Genomic DNA, 25,883 nt, shown 5'->3' with positions numbered 1-25,883 from the left:
GTGGTGAGTTTGAGCCCCATGTTGGATGTAGAGATTATGCAAATAAATCTTAAAAAAATTTGTTTTCAAAGATATTATTTATTTGATAGAAGGAGACACAGTGAGAGAGGGAACACAAGCAGGGGGAGTGGGAGAGGGAGAAGCAGGCTTCCCGCTGAGCAAGGAGCCTGATGCAGGGCTCGATCCCAGGACCCTGAGATCATGACCCGAGCCGAAGGCAGATGCTTAACGACTGAGCCACCCAGGCGCCCCAAATCTTAAAAAAAATTTTAAAATAGTCAGAGGTTATAATATGATGTTCCATGAACCACATCCAGCCCGCCCAGAATGTGCTATGTGTGTATGTATTTAAAAAATCAGTTGAAAATATATATGGATATACACACAGAATATATTTCTTTTTTTTAATATATTTTTTTTTAGATTTTATTTTTATTTATTCATGAGAGACAGAGGGAGAGAGAGAGAGAGAGAGAGAAGCAGAGGGAGAAGCAGGCTCCCAAGGAGCAAGGAGCCTGATGCGGGACTCAATCCCAGGACCCTGGTATCATGACCTGAGCCGAAGGCAGACACCTAACCATCTGAGCCACCCAGGCACCCACAGAATATATTTCTTAATTGCTTGCCAGCATTTAACAATTGTAAGATTTCATATTAAAATGCACTTTTTGGTCCCTCTTGACCACTCAGAAGGCCTAGCCACCTGGCTCTGCTGCCCCACACAGAAGAACCGTGTTTTGCTCAGTTACCTTATCCATCTGCTCTTTGTAGACATAGAAATTTGTGACCACCTCTTTCATTATTAGGCCTATACTGTCAGAATATCTGCTGTTATAGGAGCAATTTATCATAATAGTTAAGATCATGTTGACTTCAACAGACCCAGGTTTGAATCCCAGCTCACTCCCAATTAGCATCAGCAATGTAACTTCAGGCAAGCCACCAATACCTGCAAAATGGGGATGATCATACCTCATTTGTGGTGTTGTGAGCATTAAAAGGCTCTATGTAGGTAAAGTGGTGTATTTTCTGGCCCACAAGCAATCTGCTAGTAAATCCTAGTTGACATTCTATATTATTATAATGAGGTGTTAGGGGACTTGGTTTTGTAGGAGGGGCATAAGAAAGGGAAAGACAAGCAAGCTTAGAAATGAGAACCACATGTGAGTAATGGGCTTTAACAGCTGGTACCTTGAATCCAGATATTTCTATTCAACTTCTGTGTGTTACTTTGGACAAGTGACCTAACCAGTTTGATTTTGATTTTCTCATCTGTAAGATGGGTGTGATATAACCCACCTCAGAGATTTCTCATAAAAATGAAGTGACATAATGTTTTGTATGCCCCAGGAAGAAAGGAATGAAATTTCAGAAGACTCCAGATTATTCTTCCCTACAAAAAGTAGTAATGTGGATGGTCTATAATGATGGTCTTCAAATTGGGGAACAGGGCCATGGATAGTGGCCAAGGAATTTCTTTTTAGATGTTCAGTTTCCATATGTGTGTTTTCTGAGGTTGAGCTGACTGAGAACATGCCTCTGTGTAGGCACCTGTGGTTCTCTTCCCCTGCCCCCTTTGTGCTCTTTCTCCCAGTTCACAGAAGGAAGGCTCACTCTCCCCGAGTCCTCCTATGGAACTGCCTCTCAAGGATGCAAGACAAGTGCATAGTTCCGAATATTTGGCTTGAACAAAATGTGGGGCTCTTTTAAACAACCCCAGAAGAACTTCTTGCCTTTCACATATTCCCTTTAGGGGAAAATAGGACACTAGAAATGGGATATTTTGATCAATTTTGGGTTTTTAAAAATTTGGATATGTTGTGTAGTGAGGCAGCAAGAGCTGTACCAATTTTAACATCCCCACCTTTTCCATTCTCTGGCTGTTATCAAAGACTATATTGTGCCTCAAGGAACGTGTAATGAGAGCAAAGCAAAGAGTGTGCAAGCTAGATCCATGGCAGACAAGGGCATCTTGTTTTATCTAGGTGGTAAACCCACAGCTGCACCCTGGGGTTTGTCCACTTATACAGAGCAGGAGTCGAGTACTCAGGATTTGTCAGAAAGAAGAATGAAGTCGAGAAGTACCCTTTTATGAAGCATGTTCTGTCTGCATTTTACCCTCCTTTGAGAGAAGAGTGTGGTGAGGCCTCAGTTGGAGATCTCAGGGAGGAGGAGGTAGAAAGTGTTGTTTACTTCGATCAGATCCGTGTTCTATCTTGATGCAGAAGGAACATGCACAAGAGGAAAGTTAGGGCTTTGTATTTTTCTCAAACATTTACTCAGAAGACACTTTGATTAACGTTTGCAAAAAAGATTATTCGATATTCTAAATCCATATCCATTTTTTATTACTTTCCTGTGTTTTGCTTGCTGCTGTGCTTCAACCTCTTCTCTACTTGTTTATTTTCTTGTTCCATGTACTCATTGGATTTAAATGAATACAAATGGCCACAAATATGTTGTCAATACCTTCTCTTTGTTGTTAATTTCTATCCAATTCTGTTTATTCTAGTGGTAAATAACTTCCCATTCAATGAAATGTAATTGAAAAAAAAGCCACTTACCTGTCATTAAGAGACATTTTCTTTTTAAATTTTAAAGGCTTAATAATTATATTTCAACATTAACATATATATGTTGTTTTGATTAACTGTAATAATTCCAATGAACATGTAATACAGAATAATTTTTATAAGCACTTAGAATCTTTTGATCAAAGGATATCATTTTAAGTTGCCATTTATATGTGTATTTTTATTTCAGATAAGTATGTTGGATAATCAATAAATATCTTTCAGGCATAAAAATATGTTACATTAGAATAAAATTCTATGGAGATAAATAGATTTACAACTCAAGTTCAAAGAGTAAAAAGGAACAGTATGAAGGTTGTATCTGTTAAAGAGTTCATTAATAAAAATGGATAATGTGGGTTTCAAAATCTTTAGATTCCAGTGGACACATGTAAAACAGCAGTGTAACAGTTTTGTTTTAAAATGCTAAATCAAGGACGCCTGGCTGGCTCAGTTGGTTAAGCTTTTGCCCTCGGCTCAGGTCATGATCCCAGGGTCCTAGGATCAAGCCCCTCGTCTGGCTCCTTCCTCAGCAGGGAGCCTGCTTCTCCCTCACTCCCCCGCCTCTGTTCTCTCTCTCTCTGACAAATAAATAAAACCTTAATAAAAAATGCTAACTCAGGGGTGCTTGGGTGGCTCAGTCAATTGAGCGGCTGACTCTTGGTTTCAGCTCAGGTCATGATCTCAGGGTCCTGGAATCAAGCCCCGCATGGGGCTCTGTGCTTAGCGGGGAGTCTGCTTGTGGATTCTCTCTCTCTCCCTTTACCTCTCTCTCTCTTTCACACACACACATAAATAAATCTTTAAAAAAATTCTAAATCATACACCGTGCCATTATTATATAGGCAACTATTTAGACTTAATGATGAAACGGTTTTTTGTCCTTTTTAAAATATGCAAGGAAGATGCAGCTTTTTTGTGTTGCTCTTTGCACTAGCAGATTTACCTGTTAATTTGGCACACTCTGGATAATCCACAGGAAGACAAAGCACTGTGGGTCACTGAAGCAAGATTGCAGGGGCGGCTCATTATATATGGCCATTAAAATGAGATACATGCTTCATTCCCATTTCTTTAGAAACTTAGTAAGAAGAAATGGGTTATTCTAAAGCAAGAATGGTTTGGGGTAGATGTGATAAATTATATTCTGTTCACTGAGGGCTTCAGACGTTGAGATGGGTTATCAGGGATCCATTGTATTTTGTCATCATTTTTTTTAGATATAAAACCTGTCCAAAAATCTCATGCTATTTTTTTCAAATTACTCTTTCATCTACTTCCTTCCAATAAGCACCTTCAGCTGTCATATGTTAACCTTCACGAGACCATTCTCAGTCTCAAATTGAAAAACATGGCTACTTTATGAAAATGGTAGCTGTTTTCTCCCTGAAATGGAGTCTCTCTACCCCCACCCCCACTTTGGTGTCAGTAGAAAATACTAATCCTATAAAGGGCACATAATATAAACTCAGCTTTTCTAGTTTTGACCAAAAATAGCATTTTCTTTGCTGCTTGTGTTGCAAACTGCACAATGAATTTCAGTGAGTTTCTGATGTTTTTCATATTGATGCATTATGCATATTTAGGTACAGGTGACTGTATTGGCAAAATTGTAGGAGTTTAGCAATTAAATCAAGTTTACATAGCTGTCATAGGCAGATTTATCTTTTTTTTCAGAAAATATTTATTTTCAATTATTTTCTGCTTTGAGATAAGAAATTATATTCAAATAAGAATAGATAGATATCTAAGCCAATAATTTCTTAGTGGTAGGCATGATATTCATTGTTATAACAGGAGGGATAATTGGATACTGTGAACTGCTAAAAATCTTATTGTCTCCTTATGTGACCTGTCTCTGTGGTTCAATTTCTGTGACAATATCAACAATAGAAGTTTGATGGATAATATTCTTTTTTTTAATTCCAGTAAGAAAATAGGAATGGTTAAGGAAAAAGTAACTTTTTCTTATGTCTTATAGAAAGATGAAAAAATTCACAATATCAATAAAAATTATTAAATACCTGGGAATAACCTTTATAAGAACCTACATGAAGTGGAAAACTTCACTAAGAAATATAAAAGAGAATCCTAGATAGGAAATCTGAACAACCATAAAACCAGACAAGTATATGAAACAGTTGTGTTTAAGACACTGGACATCAGGCAGCCAAAGGTGGTGATGCCTGAGAAACAAAAAATCAGTGGGCCCTCTGATTGTCCCAGCTTTAATGCCATGTGAGGATTTCTAGGCTATGGCCCCCAGACACAGGGTTGCACATGTGTCTGGAGGATTCCTGAGTTGGAGAGAATGGAGAATCCAGAGAGTTACCAGGGAAAGAGGACTAGAGATCTGCAGAGGTTCTATGTTAAGTATTAGGCAGAATATTCATCAGCACATTCATGTGAGGAGAGTCACCAAGGCCCAGGAAAACACTGCCCAGAAGTGACGGTAGTTCTTCCCATGCTTACCACACAGGGCTGGGTGGGGGGGGGGGGCCTGTTCTCACCAGCCATACCAAAAATCCTCATAATTTATGGGATTAATGGATAGAGGATACAGAATTATCTTGGGTCTGTAATGAGAATTATTAAGCCTTGACCAAATGCAGCTCTGATCCTAAGGTTTTATAAACAAGACCAGAAAGGATCAGATGACTTTCAAGTATTTTTGAAGCATTGGAGGGGTGCCTGGGTGGCTCAGTTGTTAAGCGTCTGCCTTCCGCTCAGGTCATGGTCCCGGGGTCCTGGGTTCGAGCTCCGCATCAGGCTCCCTGCTCAACGGGAAGCCTGCTTCTCCCTCTCCCACTCCCCCTGCTTGTGTTCCCTCTCTCGCTGTCTTTCTCTCTGTCAAATAAATAAATAAAAAATCTTAAAAAAAAATTGAAGCATCGGGGAGCAAAACTCAAGAATATTTATAGCAATACAACAATTTCCAGCACCAAACAGGGTAAAATACACAATGTCTAGAATTGAATCAAAGATTATCGGGCACATAAAGAGGAAGAAAAGTATGACCCATAAGGAGGAGAAATATGAATCTATTAATCTCTCAAGTCAAAACTGACACAGGTGTTAGAAGTAGCAGAGAAAGATATTGAAACATCATAAATGTATTCCATGTGATCAAAGCTAAATACATACATGAAACATATTAAAAGGCAGAAATCAAACTTCTGAAGATGAAATCTATAATGTCCGAGATGAAAAACACATTGGATGGGGTATCAGCAGATTAGACATGGCAGAAGAAAATGTTAGTAAACTTAAAGGTATAGCAATAGAACTATCGGCAATGAAAGGCAGGTAGAAAAAAAGGGGGGGGATCAAACCCAATGAAATGATCATTAAGAAGTTACAGGACAACTTCAGCTGGCCTAATGTATGTGTGATTGGAATCCCAAAGGAGGCAGGGGCAGAAAAGTATTTGAAGGAATAATATTGAAAATGTTCAACATTTAGTGAAAACTACAAACCCACCAATGAAAGAAGCTCAGCAGATCCCAATAGTGGATTTGCTGGCCGATGCAGTAAGGAAAACAAATACAGAAAAATAAAAGACATCTTGATTGTAAGAGAAGACATAAAAATGTCTTTTTTTGAGGGCGACATGATCGTCAATATAGAAAATGTGACATTATCTATTAAAAAGCTGCCAAAACTAATTAAGTGGACTTAGCAGTGTTATGGGATACAAGATCAGTAGTTAAAAATCTGAAGACCCTGAGACAAAGCATCTAATTATGCTTTATTGCTAAGCTATGGGAAAGACTTCTCTACTTGTCTTTTGTTTTGTTTTTAATCTGCTCTGCCCCCTACTCATCGAAAGGAGCAGTCTATTGAATTGAGAACTCTTTAGTTAGGTGACATGTAACCAGTTGGTTTCTTCATCATCCCACTGAACTGAGTGTGACTTCCGCCTGTGTCTTCCCATAAATGGCTTAGTTATCCAAGTTGTTCGGCTTCAGTTTTCTTGACTTGGTTTATAGTCACTCTTCTGCTTGTTACCTCTCCATTAGTCCTGTCCTCTTTGAACTGCCCAGCCCACAATAATAACAGTTATATTTGGCTCAAATGGACTAGTCTTGCACATTCTGGCTAAAATAATTAGAATCTCTTATAGTCCTACACTGCTTAAGGGTCTAGGTCCTTTTATCTTTTTCTTAACACATTTCACTCTGGATTTTTCATTTCAGTGTTTTGTTTGTAAAGAAAGCTGTAGACTGATTCCACTTTTGATTATTATTCTTTTTAAATTTCATATAGGAAATTTATAGAAATAACATTGAAAGCCTAATGATTTATCATCACATCTCCAAAAGAAAAATCAAAGTAGTTCCAAGAAGGGTATAAATGGTTTACAGGGGTTTTTGTTGTTGTTGTAGTTGTTGTTGTTTTCCTTAACCATTTTTTTTTTCACTTTGAATATAATATTGGGCTCTGGGCCAAGATATGAAGGTTTATTATAGAACTTGGTTGTTTATTTTCATGCAAAATAGATATTTTATACCAGCATAAAAAGTTAGAGTTGTGAAGAATAGTCCTACCTGGAGTGGCATAAAATGGATGTAGGATCCCTAGTCAAAGAAAAAAAAAAGCCTTAGGTCTAATTTTAATGGGCATGAAGATTCTCTCTTGGAATTGAATTATATTGCCTGACCTGAGAGGGAGAAATGCAGATGTGCCATCATTATTCAGAACCAGCACCGATCTCTGTAGACCTGTGTCCTTAGTCATAGTACCTCACTGCTCCTGGAAGAACTGCTCCACAGTAATTTGTCTGCACCCAGGCAGTATTTTATCAGACATTTTCTCAAATTTTAGTGTTTCATGTTCAGGAAAATTCATAACAGGTTAATTTATCCCAGTTTTGGAGGGACTGTTATTGCCTAGTGATTCTTTGTGGTTTACCAGGAAGCCACGATTTTTAAAAGAGAGATGATTTGGAGAGGCATTATTTGGGTTTTTCTGTGACCATGGTGAGCACCTGGTAACTTCAGAAGCTTTTTCACCTGAAATAATTTTGGCTGTGTCCTGTAGTGTAGACATGTGGGGAATTCTAGGACAAGCCACAGAAACAAACTCTTTCTTACTGAAATGGAATAGGAAGTTGTTGTATGGACGTTGGGTTGCCCTTAGAATCAGTCTCCAGGCAGGCTGGAGATTGGGCAGGAACAGAATGAGGTGAGCCCACTAGAGCCAGTCAGCCCAGGAGCCAGTCCTGCGAGAGTCCTGCTGCTAGTTCACCTGGAGCCTGGATACTGTTGTTTGCCACTGCCCCCCTGGGCCCGGGCTCTGCTGCACCCCGGGACCACTGCTGTCAGATGAATGCTCCTTCAGCCCCATTCCTGTGCATCACCAGCCTCAGATCAAAAATCCAGAGTACGTGTGGCCAGTGGTCACACATTGCTTCCTGCCTGTGTCCAGGGGTCTGCCTCCACCGAGACTCAGAGTGGAAAATTATCCGAACACAGGAAAATGCTATAGATCCCAGGTAGACAAAAAAATGTCAAATGTTCACTACAGGCAGGGCTAGTCAAGCAGCTACTTATGGGCTGAAATAGAGCTAACGTTGCTTGCTAGAGAAACTCTGGGCTGGTTCTTGTGGTCCATCTGAGAGGCAATTCAGAACTGAGGTATTCTCTTACTTAGCAGGAATGGACATTTAAACCCTTGGTTTTGCTGTGATTTTGTGTTTGATTTTCTTTAATTTGCTATTCCTGATAATGAACTAGCCCTGGAAAATATTCTGTTGGTCTAGTAGAATTCTGCCTTTATACAGTGAATACAAACATTCCCTGCTGTGTTTATTTGAAGTAGGAGCAGGCATTTTCTATATTTTAGTGGCATATGGTGCTAAGATTTTGTCATACTTTCTTACAAAGAGCCAGGAAACATTCTCTGCTTAAAAATGTGTGTTTATAAACAATAGGCTTGCAGTGAATATTCCCATCTGTTAGGTGAACATAATTTGTATAGGAATTCCTATAATAGGTGGAGTACTTTGCAACTTTTCTGTATATTTTTTCCCTGCCGAGACATTAGACTAAAGAGATGGTACAAAACAGCATATGCCTAATATTCAATTTTGTATCTGCTTCTCCCTGTGGTTTGCAAACACTGCTATTTTTGTGCATTAGTACATAGGATTACTACAGAAAGTCATAAAAATTTAAAATCTAGGATACTGCAAAAAAAAAGAAAATGGAATGGATAACAATTATATAAATTTGGAAATGTTGCAATGATGAAACTGTTCATGTAGTTTTTCAAATATGTCCTCCCAATACTTGTGTTATTTCATTTCCAAAAACTTTTGTTGACTTCATTTTAACTTAATTTCAAAACTCCTCCTTAGTATAATAATAGTATCTGACAGTTAAAGCTGCTCATCCTTCTAGTCTTGATTTGTAATTTAAATAAATGGCATTGACTTTTTGTGTTCGGTTTGATATTATTCTTATTATCCACACTAATTAATTTTTTGTTTGAGATGAGCCATTCCTCAGAATAGAGTAAAATTTTGAAGATTAAAACTCAGCAATAATTTTCATAAAAGATTTTATTAATCTTGTCATGGGAATACCAAGATGGTTATCAGAGGGAAAACATACTTTGATTAATATTTGCTTAGTGCTGAATTACCTATATTGTCCAAATGTTTTAGTCACTTAAAAATTATGCCTTTAAGTTCCTTTTTCAGGTTGACGAACTGGACATACTTGAGTAAAAGGATGAGCAATCAGTTGAATATAAGCGATTTCAAGCTATGTTTAGGAACTGAGCTAATAAAGCATACTGTTCATGGTGCTTTTTACCAGATTTTTAAAAGTTTCTCTGATTATCCTTTTGAGAAGTATTTTTAAATTGAAGATAACTATTAACATCTTTGTAATAAAGGATAACGTCACCGAGTTTTCTCTTTTTTGGGAAATAGGCTACCATTTGATTGGGTGTTAGCTCTCTTTTTCTTTCTTATGGTAGGCAACTTCCCATTTGTAAAAAGTATTCAGGACTCAGCCTTATTCTTGATTTGTTTTTGAACATGGCCTAGAAACCAATTAATGTACTCTCTTAGGTATCGTGAAAGGTTTGGGCTCTGGAGCTGTAAAACTCACTTCAAGTGGTCCTTGGTTATAAATTGTACTTGCTTATGGATTTCAAAACATCCTAAGTTATAAAACTAATAGTAAACCCTAAAGCAGGGCTTTTATGGGATCTGTATCTTCTAACTACCTTATTTTCTTCTGTAGGATGTTATTGAAGTTTTTAGAAAGGCATTGGTTTGAAGGATGTGATTACTTACAGTCACAGCAGTGGAAAATACCAGTGAAATCACCTTTCAGTTACCCAAAATGTTTTTAAAGTTAATGTCAGGCCATATGCAGAGAAGGAAGCGAGGGAAGTGTATGAATTGTGTTGGGGGCTCTACAACAGTGAGTGCAGAGGGGAGTTGTGTCACTGGGTCATTGCTCTCTTTGCCTCGATGACACCTGTATCTCATCTTGAAAGTGTTGTTGGAATTTTTAGGGAGAGTAACATGACACGTTATGTAAAGATTGTTGCCAGTTCTAGAAATAACTTTTAGAGATTCTAAGAGAGAGAATTATAAACACTTTTTGTTGAAATGTCTAGTTTAAGTGTAATGACCTAGAGCTATTTTACGTTTGTCATTTTTTCAACTAGTTATAAGTGTTATCTTTTACATGTATGGCAGTGTGCCTGGCGCCAGGGGTGGAGTGATGAACAAGACAGGTCTAGAACCAGCTTCATGTACTACTGGAAGCCTCGCTGGGGAGACAGACACCGATTATGTAATCTCACAGATAAATTGCAGTTGGGGTGAGCATGTTGACCAGAGAAGGATTACCTAGACATTAGTTTACCAAAAATAAAATATTTGTTGAGCACTTGTGAAATGAGATGCCAGAGCTGCTCCTAGATATAGAAGCATTAACACTTCTTTTTGGTATTTGGCAGGTATATTATCCCGTCTTTACAGAGGCTTGATGCTGGGTTTTACCGCTGTGTGGTGCGAAACAGGATGGGAGCTCTCTTGCAGAGAAGATCAGAAGTTCACGTCGCATGTATGTGTGCATTGGAAAAGTCTCCAATGATGAATAACAGAAATAAAATGTCTGTGGGAAATGCTGATCAGAATCACTTTTAACCGTTGTAGGAATTGAGATTCTGTCTTGGATTCTCTTTGGAATAGAGTCATTGCTAAAGGTTTTGGGAGATAAGTAAACAGCCAGTGGGGCTGGTCCAATGGTGGTGATGGGGTTAATGAGGTAAATGCCAGTCCTGGCCACTCAGCAGTCAGGGCCTCCATCAGGCCCTGTGGAAGACAGAAAACAAAATGTAACAGGATGCCTTCTCTTTTATGATTAGCTGCTCTTAGCATTTATGATACTCAGGTTCAAATGTTTTTCAAATAAAAAATTAAACCCCGTTAGGAAAAAATTTTGTCAGTTCATAATTAGTTCTTTCCAGTGATTTGTTTAGAAATCCTTTAGCTACACAATAAAAACTAGGTGGATAGTAATGTCCTAGACGGGCTTACTCTTAGTTACTTGATGAGTTCTCTGTGAGGCAGACCCATTTCGGAGTAAAAGTAACTGGAGGAGATAATTAGAACATAGAGAGTTTGCCTTTGATGTCATCTTTAGCAGGAATTGGAGAGACCAGCTGGCTGACGCAAAGCACTTCTGTAGTCCAAAGTCTGTGAAGGGTCGAGTCCATCTAAAATGGCCTATCTGCTTTATTATGTTTTGAATTTACTACCAAAATGTCTCTTCATTTAAAAGAAAGCAGAAAGTGTTTATGGAGCTTTAAGTTACTAGGTTATGACAGATTTGAGAGAACTCCAGAGAGCTCCTAAATTGGGCTGTCACCCAGTGATGACAGTGTTTTCTTATTTGTTTTTTGACCACGGGTAAGGCCTATAGTCTTCAGCATTACTGTATCAAACAGAATAATTGCTCATTACTCTACCATTCTGTAATTACTAGTGACTAAGTGAGGTGCTGATACTGTACATGTTTAGTTATGTCTTTAATTAGGAAAGCTTAACTTTTCTGAATGGTGAACTCAATCAGCTAAATCTTTCTGCGGAATAATTGAGAACTTCTATTCAGTGGAATAATTGAAAACATAATTAATAAATACAAAGTTCAGATCAATACCCCAAACATATTTGAATAAATTAACAGCTTGGAATTTATTATAATATATTAAATTCTATTATGTAATATTAAATTTTGGGCTTTTTTTGGGTTAATTATTTATACCCTTGTTTCTATCATTTATCTCTGGTTCTTAGATGTTTTCTTCTCCCTCTTTTCTCTTTCATTTTGATAGTAAATTTCAACAAGTTTGAAAATAACTGTGACTATTTCCATAATCTGTTTCATTAGTTGGTTTCATCTCTTTCCTAGAATATTAAATGCTCCTTATTACATGGGAAATAATTTTCTTTGAATAAAAAATCCATTGATAATAGGGATTTTCTATGGACTGTTCCAAATTTTTATATACAGTGAGATGAGCATAGTGTATACCACATGTGTGTATTACACATATCTGTATCTAAGCATGACATAGACATTTTTCAGAAGTTTCAAATGTTACTAATTTAAAAATTGGCCTCTTATACCTACATTCTAATGACTGGTTTTTTTTCTGTGACGTCCATTTTTTAAAAAGTGCTGTTAACCAGTAGCACAGGGACTGGCACAAAGTCTGCTTGCCCCAAATTAAAAAAAAAAAATGAACAGCACAATGGCGGCTGCCTGGGCGGAACTAGCCTCAGAGACTGGGGAGCCGGGGGGTAGGTGATGGCGCTCCGTTAGTCTCTACAGTGGTGGGATGCTTTCCCACAGTTTATTCCAATATTAAAATCAGTTGCAAACGTTTCATTGTAGTGTTGCTGTGACACAAAGACCATGAAGTTCTGCTGATTAATGCATTTCGTGGGCACTTTGGGGGCACATGGCTCTGCCTCATGCTTCGCTTCACCACTAGATCTGCACTCTTCAGCATTACTGCTCAATCTCTCTTGTCTTACTGCTTAATGATAGCAACGTTGGTGACTTTGTTGTAATATATAGTTATTTCCATCTTTGCCCACCCCCCCCAAAAAAAGAGTTTTCTGGAACTTAAAGGGTCTGATTTTTGTCTGCAGATTTGGGAAATTTCATGGATATAGACCAGAGGAAAACGGTGTCTCAAGGACATGCAGCAGTCCTCAACTTACTGCCCATCACCAGCTGCCCGAGACCACAAGTGACTTGGTTCAGAGAAGGGCACAAGATCATACCCAGCAACAGAATGTAAGTTGCACCAAACTTTAAAACACAACTCATTACACTTGTTGGCAACACTGACATATTATTTAATGAATTTCACTGTGTCAGTTAAGCTTTGAAAAGAATAATAACCTGGTCTGGTAGTCTTCCCCCAGGCCTTACTAAGCAGCTTTTTGGAAGACTTGGCTTGGAAATGTTCAAGCAGTTTAAAGGAATCATCGTGTAATGTTACTCTTTGATAAGCTGCATGCCCAGAATAAAGCATCCTTACTTAGTTGTTAAGGTCCGTTTTTTCCCCTCTTGAATGTACTTTTTGAGATGTCATTGTCATCCCTGAGTTGTGTTTAGCTCCAAGTACTAATTTAATGAGTGCTGGTATTTACTTATAGAGCTGTGGGGTTTTTTCCCCTCTTTTTACTGAGCCATGTTTGATACTACTTTCTCTGACAATAAAACAGTAATTACTGCTTATTTCTCTTTACCCTTTTATCCTGCCGTGACAGTTTTATTTCCCTTCATCTAATTAGTGGTTCGCCCATCTATTGCAGAAGAGTTGCTTTGTGATTAGTTAAGCATTATTTCAAGGTGTTCCTGCCTATCCCACATTCAAGGTATTTATCTAATGCCAAACAGATTTTTTTCCTTTAGAGCTTTAAGTGATTAAAAAGAACATTTGGTATATGTTTCATAACTGGGCATTTTGCAATACAATTTAAAGATAATATACCAAATATAAACATTTCAGGAATGAACATTTCTGAAAGAATCATGAAATGCTTATAAGCTTGGGCTAAAAGTCAAGTCCTTATGCCATCAGATGGTTGCACTCATACAAAAATTCATGAGAAGAAAATGCTTTTGTTTTGTTGTGTTTTTCCAAAAAGGATATATATATATATATAAAAGATAATCTGCTAAATAGGTTTGAAATATAACTCTGAAAGTCACTGTAAGGTGTAAACTTGCTTTCTCCCCTACCCGCCCATCCATGGGGTCCCTTCTCTAAGCCAAGTATCATGACTCTTCTGCCTGGGTATCTGAACCTGCTTGACCCCAGACCATTCTTAACCTTATCTAACAAATGTTTCTATTCTTGTTATTGGTACAGGAAAAATATTGAAGTGTATAAAGGCCATATTTAAAAATTTCAGTAAAAATACTAATTTCCTTAGAAAATGGGATAACTGCTTTCCTTTTTATTTTTTTAAGAGTTGCTTGGGTGTCCACATTTATATTGATTCCAGTGACACCAGATGCTTCTTGAGGTCGGTGAAACAAAGAACAGGGGTCAATTTTTCATTCTTTTAGAGGACTGTTAGGCTGAACAAAAGGCAGCTGAGGTAGACTCTTGTGAAATATTCTGGAAGGTTCTAGCATTGAGCACAGTGTGGCTGGGCCAGTTTGGGATGAATGCTAGGGAAGAGTGGGTGCTAGGGAGGGTGGGTAAATTGAACTAAGCTTCCTCTCCAACATCGGAGCTTCTAATTAATGTCAATGGGAGCACAATCCGTGGTGGAAGGATTAGTTTAACTCAGCAGCAAGCAGCTATATAGCAACTCACTTGTTGACTTGCAGTCTAGCCATATTCACAAGGCAGCATTTATTCAAGAAGTATGAAAGGGGATAGAATGAAATAACAGCTCTTAATTTTATAAGCTTTTCTTTTTTTACTTGCAGATTCTTGCTAAAGACTGTTTAATTCCTGGTGAGCTACTAATGTAAAGATGCTAAGTAGGCTTTAACTTAGTGTCCTATCAAACAAATGGTCTGCGAAGCTATTGATAAATCTCCAATCTCAGTAGAATGATATGCCGGTGATCTTTTTTTTTTTTTTTTTTTAGGAGATGAGATGAGATGAGGCTGGTTATGGATATTTCCACATTTGCAAGGCCTTTTGTTTCATATTTTCCACCTCATCATCACCCCCATATTTATTAAGTACCTGCTGTGCAAGATGTCATAAATCAGTGCATGTGTGGTTTTCTTGATAAGTTTATACATCATTCAAAGACACATTGCTTTTTACTTCTAAGAAACTTTGGCTTTGGATAGGAGTTGGGAGGGTATTTCTGCATGGCCCCTGCCCAGACGGTTGGCAGACAAAAGTCAGATAGCATTAGCTCTGTTCGGCACCACCAGAGGTGTCATTTAAAAACTGAAATGTTTGGCTCAAAGTGTTTCACTCATACTGAAACAGGTCAAGCTTCTATATCTGCTGTAAGCTGGTTATCTGAGGTCAGTTCCCTAACACAGCTGGGGAGATGGTCCTTTGCCACAGGGAGGAGGAGCCTCATCTCGCCAGCCCCACCTCCTTACTATTTGCTTTTAAAGATTTTATTTATTTATTTAAGAGAGAGAGAGAGAGAGAGAGCATGGGGAGAAGAGCAGAGGAAGAGGGACAAGCAGACTCCGCGCTGAGTCCCGAGCCCTACGGGAGGCTTGATCTCAGTACCCTGAGATCATGACCTGAGCTTAAACTAAGAGTCAGACACTTAATGACTGAGCCACCCAGGCACCTCACCACTTCCTCCCCGCCCCCTGTGACCTTCAGAATGTGAGCTTTTGGCTTACAATTAAATGATTTTTTTTTTCATTTTGAAGGGAAGCAATAATTCTAATATTTCCTAACTTGAAAAGTTAGTTGAATAGCCTATTAATAATTTTAACAGCAGCTGTTATTTATTGAGTACCTACTTTAAACACATCTTCCCTGATACTCATAGTTGCCTTCCGAAGAAGTGTAATTAGTTGTGCTTCTAGAGATCAGACTGAGGGTTGGAGATGTTAACCAGCCCACCCAAGGACACACAGCTGACCAATGGTGGAGCTGGGGTTCCACCCCAGGCCTTTCTGGCTCCGACTCTCATGCTGTCTTTTGCATCACGCTAATTCTTTTCACTTTATTTTGCCGAACCTTCTTGGTGCTTTTGATTTATTTTTCCATATACTTCTTATATTCCTATTTCTTCCTTTTCAGAACACCAGCCTTCGGTTTGAAATAATACAGGTTGCTGTGAGCCACAGGCACACACAGACACATGCTCCCACATAGCCCTGAGTGTGCCTGCAAGTGTGTCATTTATCCATTGTATTGGGTCTGTAAGGCCCTAACTTCAGAAATTTTTGACAAAAGAGAAGGCAGACGTGGTTTTCTGACTAAGGCATAGGCTTTATGAAATTCAGAGGCCTAGTGGGAGATGGGGTGGAAGTGATGTGTGTGTATGGCACAGGCTGGGGGGCAGCAGGAGGTTAGAGGGCAGTTGCCCTGTGCAGACCCAGCACCCTGTCACTGGCAACCTCTTTGTTCTTGAGCTACATACTTGTTGAAGGAGGAGGCTTACCTTGTGTGGCGAAAGGAGCAGCAAAAATCCGTCACCGTCCCAGAAAAGTAGCTGAAGTGAATGTCCCCGTGGTGGACGTGAGCTGCCTCACATTCACATCAGAACGAGGCTAAATGAAAAACCCACAAAGTTCTGACTGCAGTTTGGGCTCCCCCCCCTTTCACTAAGTAGTTAGGGTGTCCCACATACCAGGTACTGTTCCAGGCACCGAATATGCAGCAGGAAACAAAAGCAAGTCCTTGTGCTCAGGAAGCCTGTCTCCAGAGGACATGCCAGCTCGTGATAATAGTGAGGAGAAAATGAAGCAGGGGACCGAGAGGGGAATGCAGGGGTCATGTGGGTTGCTGTTTCAGATGTGGAATCAGAGAAGGCCTCTCGATAATGCCCTCTTTGAGCAGAGGCTTGAACAAATCAGGGGAGGAGGCCTGGGGGTGAATCTGTGAGAAGAGCACCCGAGGTAGGGAAAAGGCCCGTGTGTTGGAGGAGCAGCTAGGCTGGACCAAGGGAGAGGGCTGAGGCTGAGGTTCCTGAGCTGGCTAAGTGTGATTCCTAGATGCTGGTTACTGAGCCAGAGTGCGGACTTTGGCATTTGCTCTGAGGATCGGAGCAGAGCAGCAGCATGATCTCCCTTGTGATTCTTGTGTTAGGAGTTCTGTGAAGAATGGACACAGGGCAGCAGAATCCCAAATGAGGAGGCCCGTTAGGGGTTTGCTGCTGTAGTTCAGGTGACTCAGACCGAGTGGTTTGGTTTGGGGAGAGGTGGTGAGAAGTGTCATATACTGATATATTCTGAAGGTAGAATGAATAGGATTTCCTGCTGGATTAGATGTGGGTGTGAGAGAAGGAGAGAAGCCATGGAAGACTCTAAGAATTTTGGCCTTTGCAACTGATAGGATGGACTTAACATTTCCTGAACAAGAGAGATGATTTGCGGGCAAAGCAAGTTTTGTCTATATTTGGGGGGGGGGTGGATTTTGCACGTTTGAGGTGCGTAGTAGATGGTCAAGAGGATCCAGTCATGAGATAGTTGTTTATATCAGACTCATGGTCAGCAAAAAGGTCTAGGCTAAACTTGGGGATTGTTGGTGTGTTTGTGATTTTTAAAGCTCTTTAATGCTCTGTATAAAATACCTAAGTCAGTAAATGAAGCCCAAAGAGTTCCATCATATCAGTTGAGATGCTCTTGGTCACAGAGGATGACTCTGGCTGAGCTAAAAGACCATGCACTGGAGTACTTAGAGAACTACAGAACCAAGCCAGTAGAAGGACCGGGAGAAGGTGGGCAGTACCGGGACTGTGCTCGAGGCCGAGGAGCCGGGAGCAAGTCAGCACTTTAATGGCTTCCCAGGGATGTGAGGTCCTAACTCCTGGAACTTGTGACTGTGTCACGTAACGGGCAGAGGGGGAGGAAGGCTGCAGAAGCAGCAGGGGACTTGTAGGCTGGGAAGGTGGGACAAAGGAGGAAAGGCAAAGTCTTCTTCTGGCACGGCTGTGTTCAGTGCCAGTGCCCCTGACTGGCCCGTGCCCGCTGCCGGCAGTGCTCACTCTTCTCGCCTTCAGACATGAGCAGGTGGGGGTCCCAGCCCTGCGTGGCATGTGTAGGTCTTTTCCTCCGGTAGTTTCAGCATCCTCTGGGTATTGGCCATCAAAAACATCCTTGTTCTGAGAACTGTGTCTTGCGAGCAGATGCGTGCTCCTGGAATGGCTGAGTGCTTGAAGAAATGTGAAGAAAAGCCATGTAGTGTTTGTAAACTTCCTCACCAAAGTGTGGGGGGGGAAGCATAACAAACCTTGAGAAAAAGTGCTGTGGATGAAGGAGAAATATATCTTAGGAAAGGCAAACAATACTTTGAAAGAAATGAGAATAAGTTATACTCAGGATTTTTGAATAGGTAATTATAGGTTTTATTTATCTAAGAAGATAAAAAAAAAATGCGTGTTTATTTTTCTGATTCACTGAATCCAAACAGTTAGTTTGCTGTCTTTGCATATCAAAGATGAGGATAGCCTTGTCTTATATTGTCTAATTTGATAATAAAATTGTTCTATGTTATTTTGGTTTTGATATATGCTCTTTGTTTCCTTTTATTTCTCAGATTGTGAAATGTGAATGTTGATGTCATGCAATATTTCTCTCACCTCCAGGAGGTAATTTATGTCGGCACTTATCAGATTAGGACGCAAAAACTTGTTTTGTACGGTGCCATTCTCTGCTTAATTGCAGGTTCTTGTGCTCAGACTGCATGCAGCAGCCTACCTGATGGGAATATGGAAGCACAGTGTACTTGCATGTGTTTGCCAGGGAATGCAAAGTTTATAGATTAAATATTTCAACCTCCAGTCAGCTTTTTGCAGGATGACTTGCCAGGAAAGATGTGAATTGTGAAGTATGGGCAGTAAACAACATCCCAGGTGACATGGAATCAGCCTGACTCGTAATTGTCCATACTTAAATACTTGAATGTCCATTAACTTATTACCATGTCATTTCAATTGCTTCAAAAAAGATTTGTTTAAATTAGCACTTGTAATGGAAGTCACAACTTAATGCTTGAATGAAGTAGATCTGGTTGTAATAATATTTTTATAGTTAACTGGGCTTTCAAAATAATATGCTTTTAAAATTTTTCTATTTTATAGGCATTTTGTGAATGTATATAGAGTATGTCTATACATGTGAATTGAGCCATATTTGGTGTAAGTGAAAAAGACTAGGAGATGTGGGCTCCGGACCTGCTTCCATCATTAATTCTGACCTTGGGCAAATTACTTACTCTGCTTTGCTTCCATTTTCCCATGTCAAGATGGGGAAGGTGAGCTAAATGGCCACTGAAGTCCTTTCTGGTGTTCACATTCAGCGATGCTTGTGGAAGGGCAGGCCAGTTCTGCCTCTCCCTCTCTGTCTTCCTTCATGCATTCAGCAGATATTTATTGAGCACTCATTTTGTGCCAGGCACTGTTCTAGCTGCCAGGGGTGGAAAGGGGAATGAGGCATTGAAGGTCCTGCCATCAGTGAGCTATGGCCTCACATGGAAACAGGCTAATAAACAGGATACTCTCAGGGGACAAGCACCACGAGGGAATGCACAGGGATGGGAGAGCTGAGCGGGAGAGGGAGGGAGCTGGCCGCTGCTTTGCACTGGGGGGCCCAGGACAGCCTCTCTGGGCAGGCGATGTTGTAGCAACCATGTCACTGAGTTGGAATTTACGTACAACACGAACAGATTTTCAGCATACAAATCGATGAATTCTAGCAAATATGTGACAAATGTCAGCCCCTTCCCAGTCAAGTTCCCTGGTGCAGTTAGTACTCCTATGCCCCCTGCCTCCAGCCCTGCCCATTAATCTAATTTTTATTACTGTAGGAGAGTTTGTCTATTACAGAATTTCTTATAAATGGGATCATAGAATATGAAATCTTTTGTGTCTGGCTTATTTTATTCAAGATAAATTCTGTGGTATTCTCAAGGTGATGTTTAGTAACAGTAATTATTAATATTTCTGAGTGCCGGCATTGTTTTAAGTGTTTTCCATGTAATGATTCACGAGCTCCTCCCAGGAGCCCAGTGAGTCGTCCCGTTATTATCCCCACTTTACCGATGGGAGCTAAGGTGGGGAGAGGGCAGCAGCTGATCAGTGTTCTAGCCCACACTTCCCCTGCCGTGCTGACTGCTTTCTCAGCTTCTGTCTGCACGAGGCTGGAGGACAAGTGTTCTTGGCAGAGGGGCAAAGACTTGCAAACCCAGGAAAGAGCTGCTTGTATTTGCTCAGCTGGAGGGGCTGTCGTGCGGTTAGGGTATGGAAAAGAGGCAGAGAGAGTGTGCAGAGGAAAGAGGCTGGGAGGGACACGGGAGCGGGAGGCATCTGAGTCTGCAAAGGGATTTGGATTTATTCCATATATAGTAGGAAGTCTTTGCGGGAGTTTGTGTTGTTTTGGAAAATGTTTTGAGATTCCGGTAAAATACATGTCACGTAAAATTTACCATCTTAACCACGGTTCGGTGTACAGTTCTGTGGCGCTAAGGGCATTCCCATTGCTGTGCAGCTGTCTCCACCATCCATGTCCAGAAGCCTTTCTTGTTCCCACACTGAGGCTCTGTCCCCGCTAAGTAATAACTCCCCACTGGGCCCTCCCCGCCCCGGCACCCTCCCCTCTGCTTTCTGTCCCTGATTTTGACTCTTCCAGGGTCCCTCATGCAAGTGGAACATACGGTGTTTGTCCTTTCTCCTCATTTTAAATTAAACTTTGTATTTCGAGTTGATCGTGTATTCAAATAGAGTTGTAAGAAATAATAAAAGGAGAGCCCATCTACCCTTTAACCACTTTCCCCAAATGGTGAGATCTTGCCACACTGTCGCACCATATCACAGCCAGGATATTGACATTGATACGGCAAAACACAACACATTCCCATCACCAGAGGGTCTCTTGGGTCCCGTTTATACCCACGTCCCTTTCCTCCAGCTCTCACACCCACCCTACACCCTGGAAATCACTGATCTGGTCTCCATTTCTGTAATTGCATCACTTAGAGAATGTTATGTAAATGGAATCATGCAGTTTGTTTTAGGGTTGGCCGCCTTCACTCTTCATAATTCTCTGATTCTTTTAGGTCATCGCCTGCATTGGTGGTTGGTTCCTTCTCATTGTGTAGTGTTCTGTGGTATGGACATACCACAGCCTGTGTAGCTGGTGGTGAAGGACATTTGGGTTGTATCCAGTTTTTCACCATTGTGAATAAAGCTGCTATAAACATGTGTGTATAGGTTTTTGTATAAACAGAAGTCTAAGCTGCTATAAACATTTGTGTATAGGTTTCTGTATAAACAGAAGTCTTTGTTTTTCTGGGATGAATGTCCAGGAATGCAGGTGCTGGGCAACATGGTAGTTGCATGTTTAGTTTTGTAAGGAAACGCCCAGCTGTTTTCCGGAGTGGTTGTACTGTGTTGTGCTCCCCCCAGCAGTGCCTGAGCGATCTCATTTCTCAGCCCCTTCTCTTGCGCTTCCCGCTCGCACCATCTTTTGATTTAGCAATCCTGATAGGGTGTGTAGTTATAACTCACGGTGTTTTTAATTTGCATTTCCCTAATGACTAATGATGTTGAATATCGTTTCATGTGTTGATTTTAAAAGGAACCAAATAGGAAAAAACTAAACTTCTTGAAGTGAAAAATATTTATCTAAAAAGTCAGTGGAATCAGTGAAAGAGCCGACAGTATGCAGCTAAAGTGGAAAATACTGTCCTGGTGGGTGTGAGGAAAAAAACTCAGAATGAAGCACAGAGATAAAAAAGATGGAAAATAGGGAAGACTGACTAAGAGATAAAAAGGGTAGAATAATCACTCGAGCTCGAAGAAGAGGAAGGAAAGAAGGGAGGGAATGGGTGGGGATAATGTTCGGAGATAATTGTCATAGTATTTCCTAAAATGATGGATCCTTAGAGTCAGAAGGCAGATTAAGCTCCAAGTAGGATAAATGAAAATATATCCAAATCTAGACATATTATAGTGTCACCATCGAACTTCGAAGACAAAGAAGCAACCATACGTGTAATTTGGGTTGCCTCAAAGGCACAGTCATTAGATCTCTGTGGACAGCGATATTAGAGAAGATAATGGACCTAATAGCTTCAAAATTCCAAGGGATGTAAGTGTAATGATGGAAGCCTGTAGCCTGCTAAACTAGTGTCCAAACTGAGGGAGCCAAGAGGATATTTTCAGACAAGACTGGGAACTTATTTTTCTGAGAGCTCCCCCGAGAGACCCACCAACAGTGGGCTCAAGGACAAAGGACACGGAGTCTAGAAAGAAAGTAGAATGTCAGGAATGTTGGTCTTCATTTGGGTATCTGAGAATGGGTGTCTGTGGGGGAGAGGTTTGCCACACCACCCCAGCCGGACTGTCCGGCGACATGGAGCTTCAGGCAGCCTCTCTGAAGTCATCCTGTGAGTCCGGCACAGCTGCAAAGCTGGGGCCAGTGGGGTCCCGCCCTCCTTTGTGCTCTCCTGTGTCCCTTCTCCCTGCTTACCAGCGACCTTGCCCACCTGGAGCAGGCCCACAGAGTTGCTGCTGCTGAGACTGTTCCCCAGGAGAACTGGGCTGTGATGTGGGGATTTGAGATGAGACTTCAGAATGGAACTTTCGTGGGGGTTGGCGAGGCCGAGAGGGTGACCCTGCGTGTGGGGCTGAGCTGGCACAGGAGAAAGTATCCACAGAGGTGAGAGGGTTGGGCACCAAGGGCACAGCAGGGGCTGCTCAGCCGCCTGGGATGACAGCAGGAGGAGGAGTCCTCATGATGTAGTTTTGAGTAGTGTTGTCGTTGGGGTCCGGACCCAAAGGCCGAGAAAGAATTCCTGAGACGTCTTTGGTGCAAAAAAGTGATTTTATTAAAGCACGGGGACAGGGCCGGTGGGCAGGAAGAGCTGCTGCCCTGGGGCTGTGAGGGGTGGCCCATTATATACTTGGGAGTTGGGGGAGGTAAGGGAAAAAGGGAGTGTCCAAAAGGACTTTGATATGCTAAAGATTTTATTTACTTTATTTTTTAAATTTTGGGGGGAAGATTTTATTTATTGGACAGAGAGAGAGCACGAGAGCAGGAACACAAGCAGGGGGAGTGGCAGAGGGAGAAGCAGGCTTCCCGCGGAGCAGGGAGCCCGATGCGGGGCTCCATCCCAGGACCCTGAGACCATGACCAGGGCCGAAGGCAGGCACTTAACTGCCTGAGCCACCCAGGTGTCCCTCTTTTTTTTTTTTTTTTTAAGATTTTATTCATTTATTTGACAGAGTGAGCAGCACTGACATGCAGCAGGGAGGGGTAGAGGCAGAGGGAGAAGCAGCGCCCCTCAAGAAGACTCTTGGGCTACTGGAGGACTTGCTATTGTCAAGCTAAGGTGGTTTTTCCCTCTAGCAAAGTATTGACATTAAGACAGTTGAGAGTTTGCTCAGGAGTGTTATGCTCTGCCTGCCTCAAGTATTTGTCAATGAGCTGCAGGTTATAAGGACATTTAATTTTGTCTTCATTTCTTTCTGCCTGTGTTTCCCACATCACTAGGGAAATTCAGAGCCAGGAGATTTCCTTCTGCAGCAGATGGTGGGAGTACCTCGAAGCGCAGCAGGGGTACCGGAGAGTAAAGGCAGCTCTGACTCCCTCACAGGGGCTTCAGCGGGGCTGGGGCTTGGAAGGAGAGGCAACAGTTTGGTGGTGTCCGCTGATGGCTCTTGCTCTGGTAGACTGGGCTCTGAGAAGCCCTTCTGGGACCGCTGCTCTGGGTGGTTCCTCCGACATATGGCACTTTGGAATCCCTCCGCTGTAGACAGAAAATTTGTGTCTCCCTCGGCTCCTCCAGTTCACCTGTTAGACTTCTCATCCCTGGTGTAATGGCGTTAGGAGGTGGGGTCTTTGGAAGGTGCTTAGGTCATGAGGGTGGAGCCCTCATGGCAGGGACCTTCGAGAACTCCCTCCCCACTTCCGTTATGCAAGGACTCAGCCAGAGGCTGTCCACAAATAAGGAAGAGGCTCACACCAGACACCCAATCTGTCAGTGCCTTGAGCTTCAACTTCCAGCCTCTAGAATTGTGAGAGAAATGTTTCTTGTGTAGGAGCTGCCCCATTTATGGTATTTATAGCAGCCAAATGGATGAAGACACCCACCTAGGAGGTGTCTATCCTGGGACAGATCACATAACCTCCCAGTGCCTCTCCTGTACTTGGGAGCAGGGAGATTGATCTCTTTCTCCTGAGTTGTCCTGAGAGTTAACAAGAAATAATGAATGAGAAGTAATTTACTAACTAATGTTTGAGGAAGTGAAAGCTGATACATTCTATATGTCACCCCCTACCCCATGATGTCCTCATGCTTCTTAAAGATGTCCTATGTAGATGTGGCTCTATGCGTGGCTGTGTGTGTAGCTGTCTGGGGACGTAGTACTAGCTGGGAGGGAGGGACCCAGGGGTAGAGAATGTGCTGGGGCCGTGGGTACCACTCTGCCCCAGTCTGCCTTCGCTCCTGTACATGTCCTACAGGCTTTTCCAAGTGCTGGTTTCTGACGCCTAGGAAGTTCCTGTTGTTGTTCTGACCACATCCAGGAGGAGTCCCATTGTCTGAGTTGATATGAGTGCAGGCAGATCAGTGTCTGTAGACATAGGGAAGAGAGAGATGGGAAACACGACATTGCTTCAGTGAATGGCCTACACAGTGCTGTTTCTACCTTCCGGAGCTTCAAGCCAGACCTCACTGTGCACAGTGGGAGGAGAGCCAAGATTGCCTGAGAAGCTCATGTTTCCTTTCAGATTGTGAGGCATTTTGACACTTGGGTGAAAGGTCACCCTTTTAAACACCATTCGACCAGGTTCTGGGCTGTGGCTGGTGGTAGCCGGTGCTGACGACGGGGCCTGCAGGGTCAGTGACGCAGGTGGACTTGATGAAGGTTGTTAAAGTGTCTTCTGTGTCGTAAGGTTTGTTGGGCGTGTGTGGGCAGCTTATACCATCCTACTGCTTTGGGGTAAGGCTACATCACAGCCAGAGAGTCGTTCCTGAGCAAAGCACATAGCCGAAGGGCAGGGGTGGGGAACTCAGAATCACTTGGTTCCATTTGAGTTGGCAGTGTAGTATTTAATGACAAGGCTTTAATACTCTATGTACCAATTTTTCATTTGAAAATAAAATACCACTTCATTTTACATGAGCAGATCTAGTGACAATAATGCATTTCTTTACAAATATTAGCCTATTACACATCTCAAGTCAGTTGCACATAATTGCATTTCACCAACTCTACATAATACTTTAATTAAAACTAGGATAATTAAAATACAGTTTTAATGAACAATAAATTCTGAAGTTGCCAAGCCTGGAATGTGTTATGTGAATCATACCTTGCTTTCTTTTTAGCTCCTAAATTGGTATCCATATTACATTTTGCAATGGCAAAGATCTGAGCAGGAGGCGTTCTTTAAATGCCTCAAATAATATATTTCTGTGTGGCTGTCATGTATCTGTCTGTCCCCCTTGCATACAGTTGGTTGTTTGCTACTAGTTATAAACCATAGAAGCAAAGAAAAGTTATTCTTTGTGTTTTCCCCCAGTTTTATTGAGATATAATTAATATATAGCATTGTATTAGTTTTAGATTAACAGTGTAGTGATTTAATATATGTATGTATTGCAAAATGATCACCACAATAGATCTAATTAACATCCATCACCACACAGAATTAGAACTTTTTTCTTCTGTTGAGAACTTCTAAGATTTACTTGCTTAACAACTTTCAAATATACACTATGGTATTTTTTTTAAAGATTTTACTTATTTGAGAGAGAGAGAGTGAGAGGGAGAAGCAGACTCCCCGCTGAGCATGGAGCCTGATGTGGGGCTCAAACTCCCAACCTTGAGATCATGACCTGAGCCAAAATCAAGAGTCGAATGCTCAACCAACCGAACTGCCCAGGTGCCCCTACAATATTCTTAACTATAGTCACCATGTACAGTATATACCCAGAACTTATTTATTTTATGACTGGAAGTTTATACCTTTTGGCCCCCTTCACCCCTTTTCCCCTGCCCCCACCTTTGACAACAACCGATCTGTTTTCTTTCTATGAATTCAGTTTTCTTAGATCCCATGTATAAGTGAGATCGTACTGTCTTTGTCTTTTCCTGTT

The 25,883-nt window shown here is 41.3% G+C and overlaps 1 protein-coding gene across 1 annotated transcript in view; it reads left to right on the top strand.

Annotated features, from left to right (window-relative positions):
• The window catches only part of SDK1 (sidekick cell adhesion molecule 1), an 876,702-nt gene that overhangs the window by 358,939 nt on the left and 491,880 nt on the right, over window positions 1-25,883 (top strand). Inside the window, exons 3-4 of the mRNA XM_088017186.1 lie at window positions 10,554-10,660; window positions 12,757-12,904. Coding sequence (XP_087873312.1) covers window positions 10,554-10,660; window positions 12,757-12,904 — 255 coding nt within the window. The remainder of the gene's footprint in view (window positions 1-10,553; window positions 10,661-12,756; window positions 12,905-25,883) is intronic.

Source organism: Eumetopias jubatus, unplaced genomic scaffold, assembly GCF_037043125.1.
Source record: "Eumetopias jubatus isolate StellerSeaLion01/CBP00866 unplaced genomic scaffold, mEumJub1_p1.0 scaffold_12, whole genome shotgun sequence".
Classification (NCBI taxonomy): Eukaryota; Metazoa; Chordata; class Mammalia; order Carnivora; family Otariidae; genus Eumetopias; species Eumetopias jubatus.
This window is presented reverse-complemented; position numbering and strand designations above follow the sequence as displayed.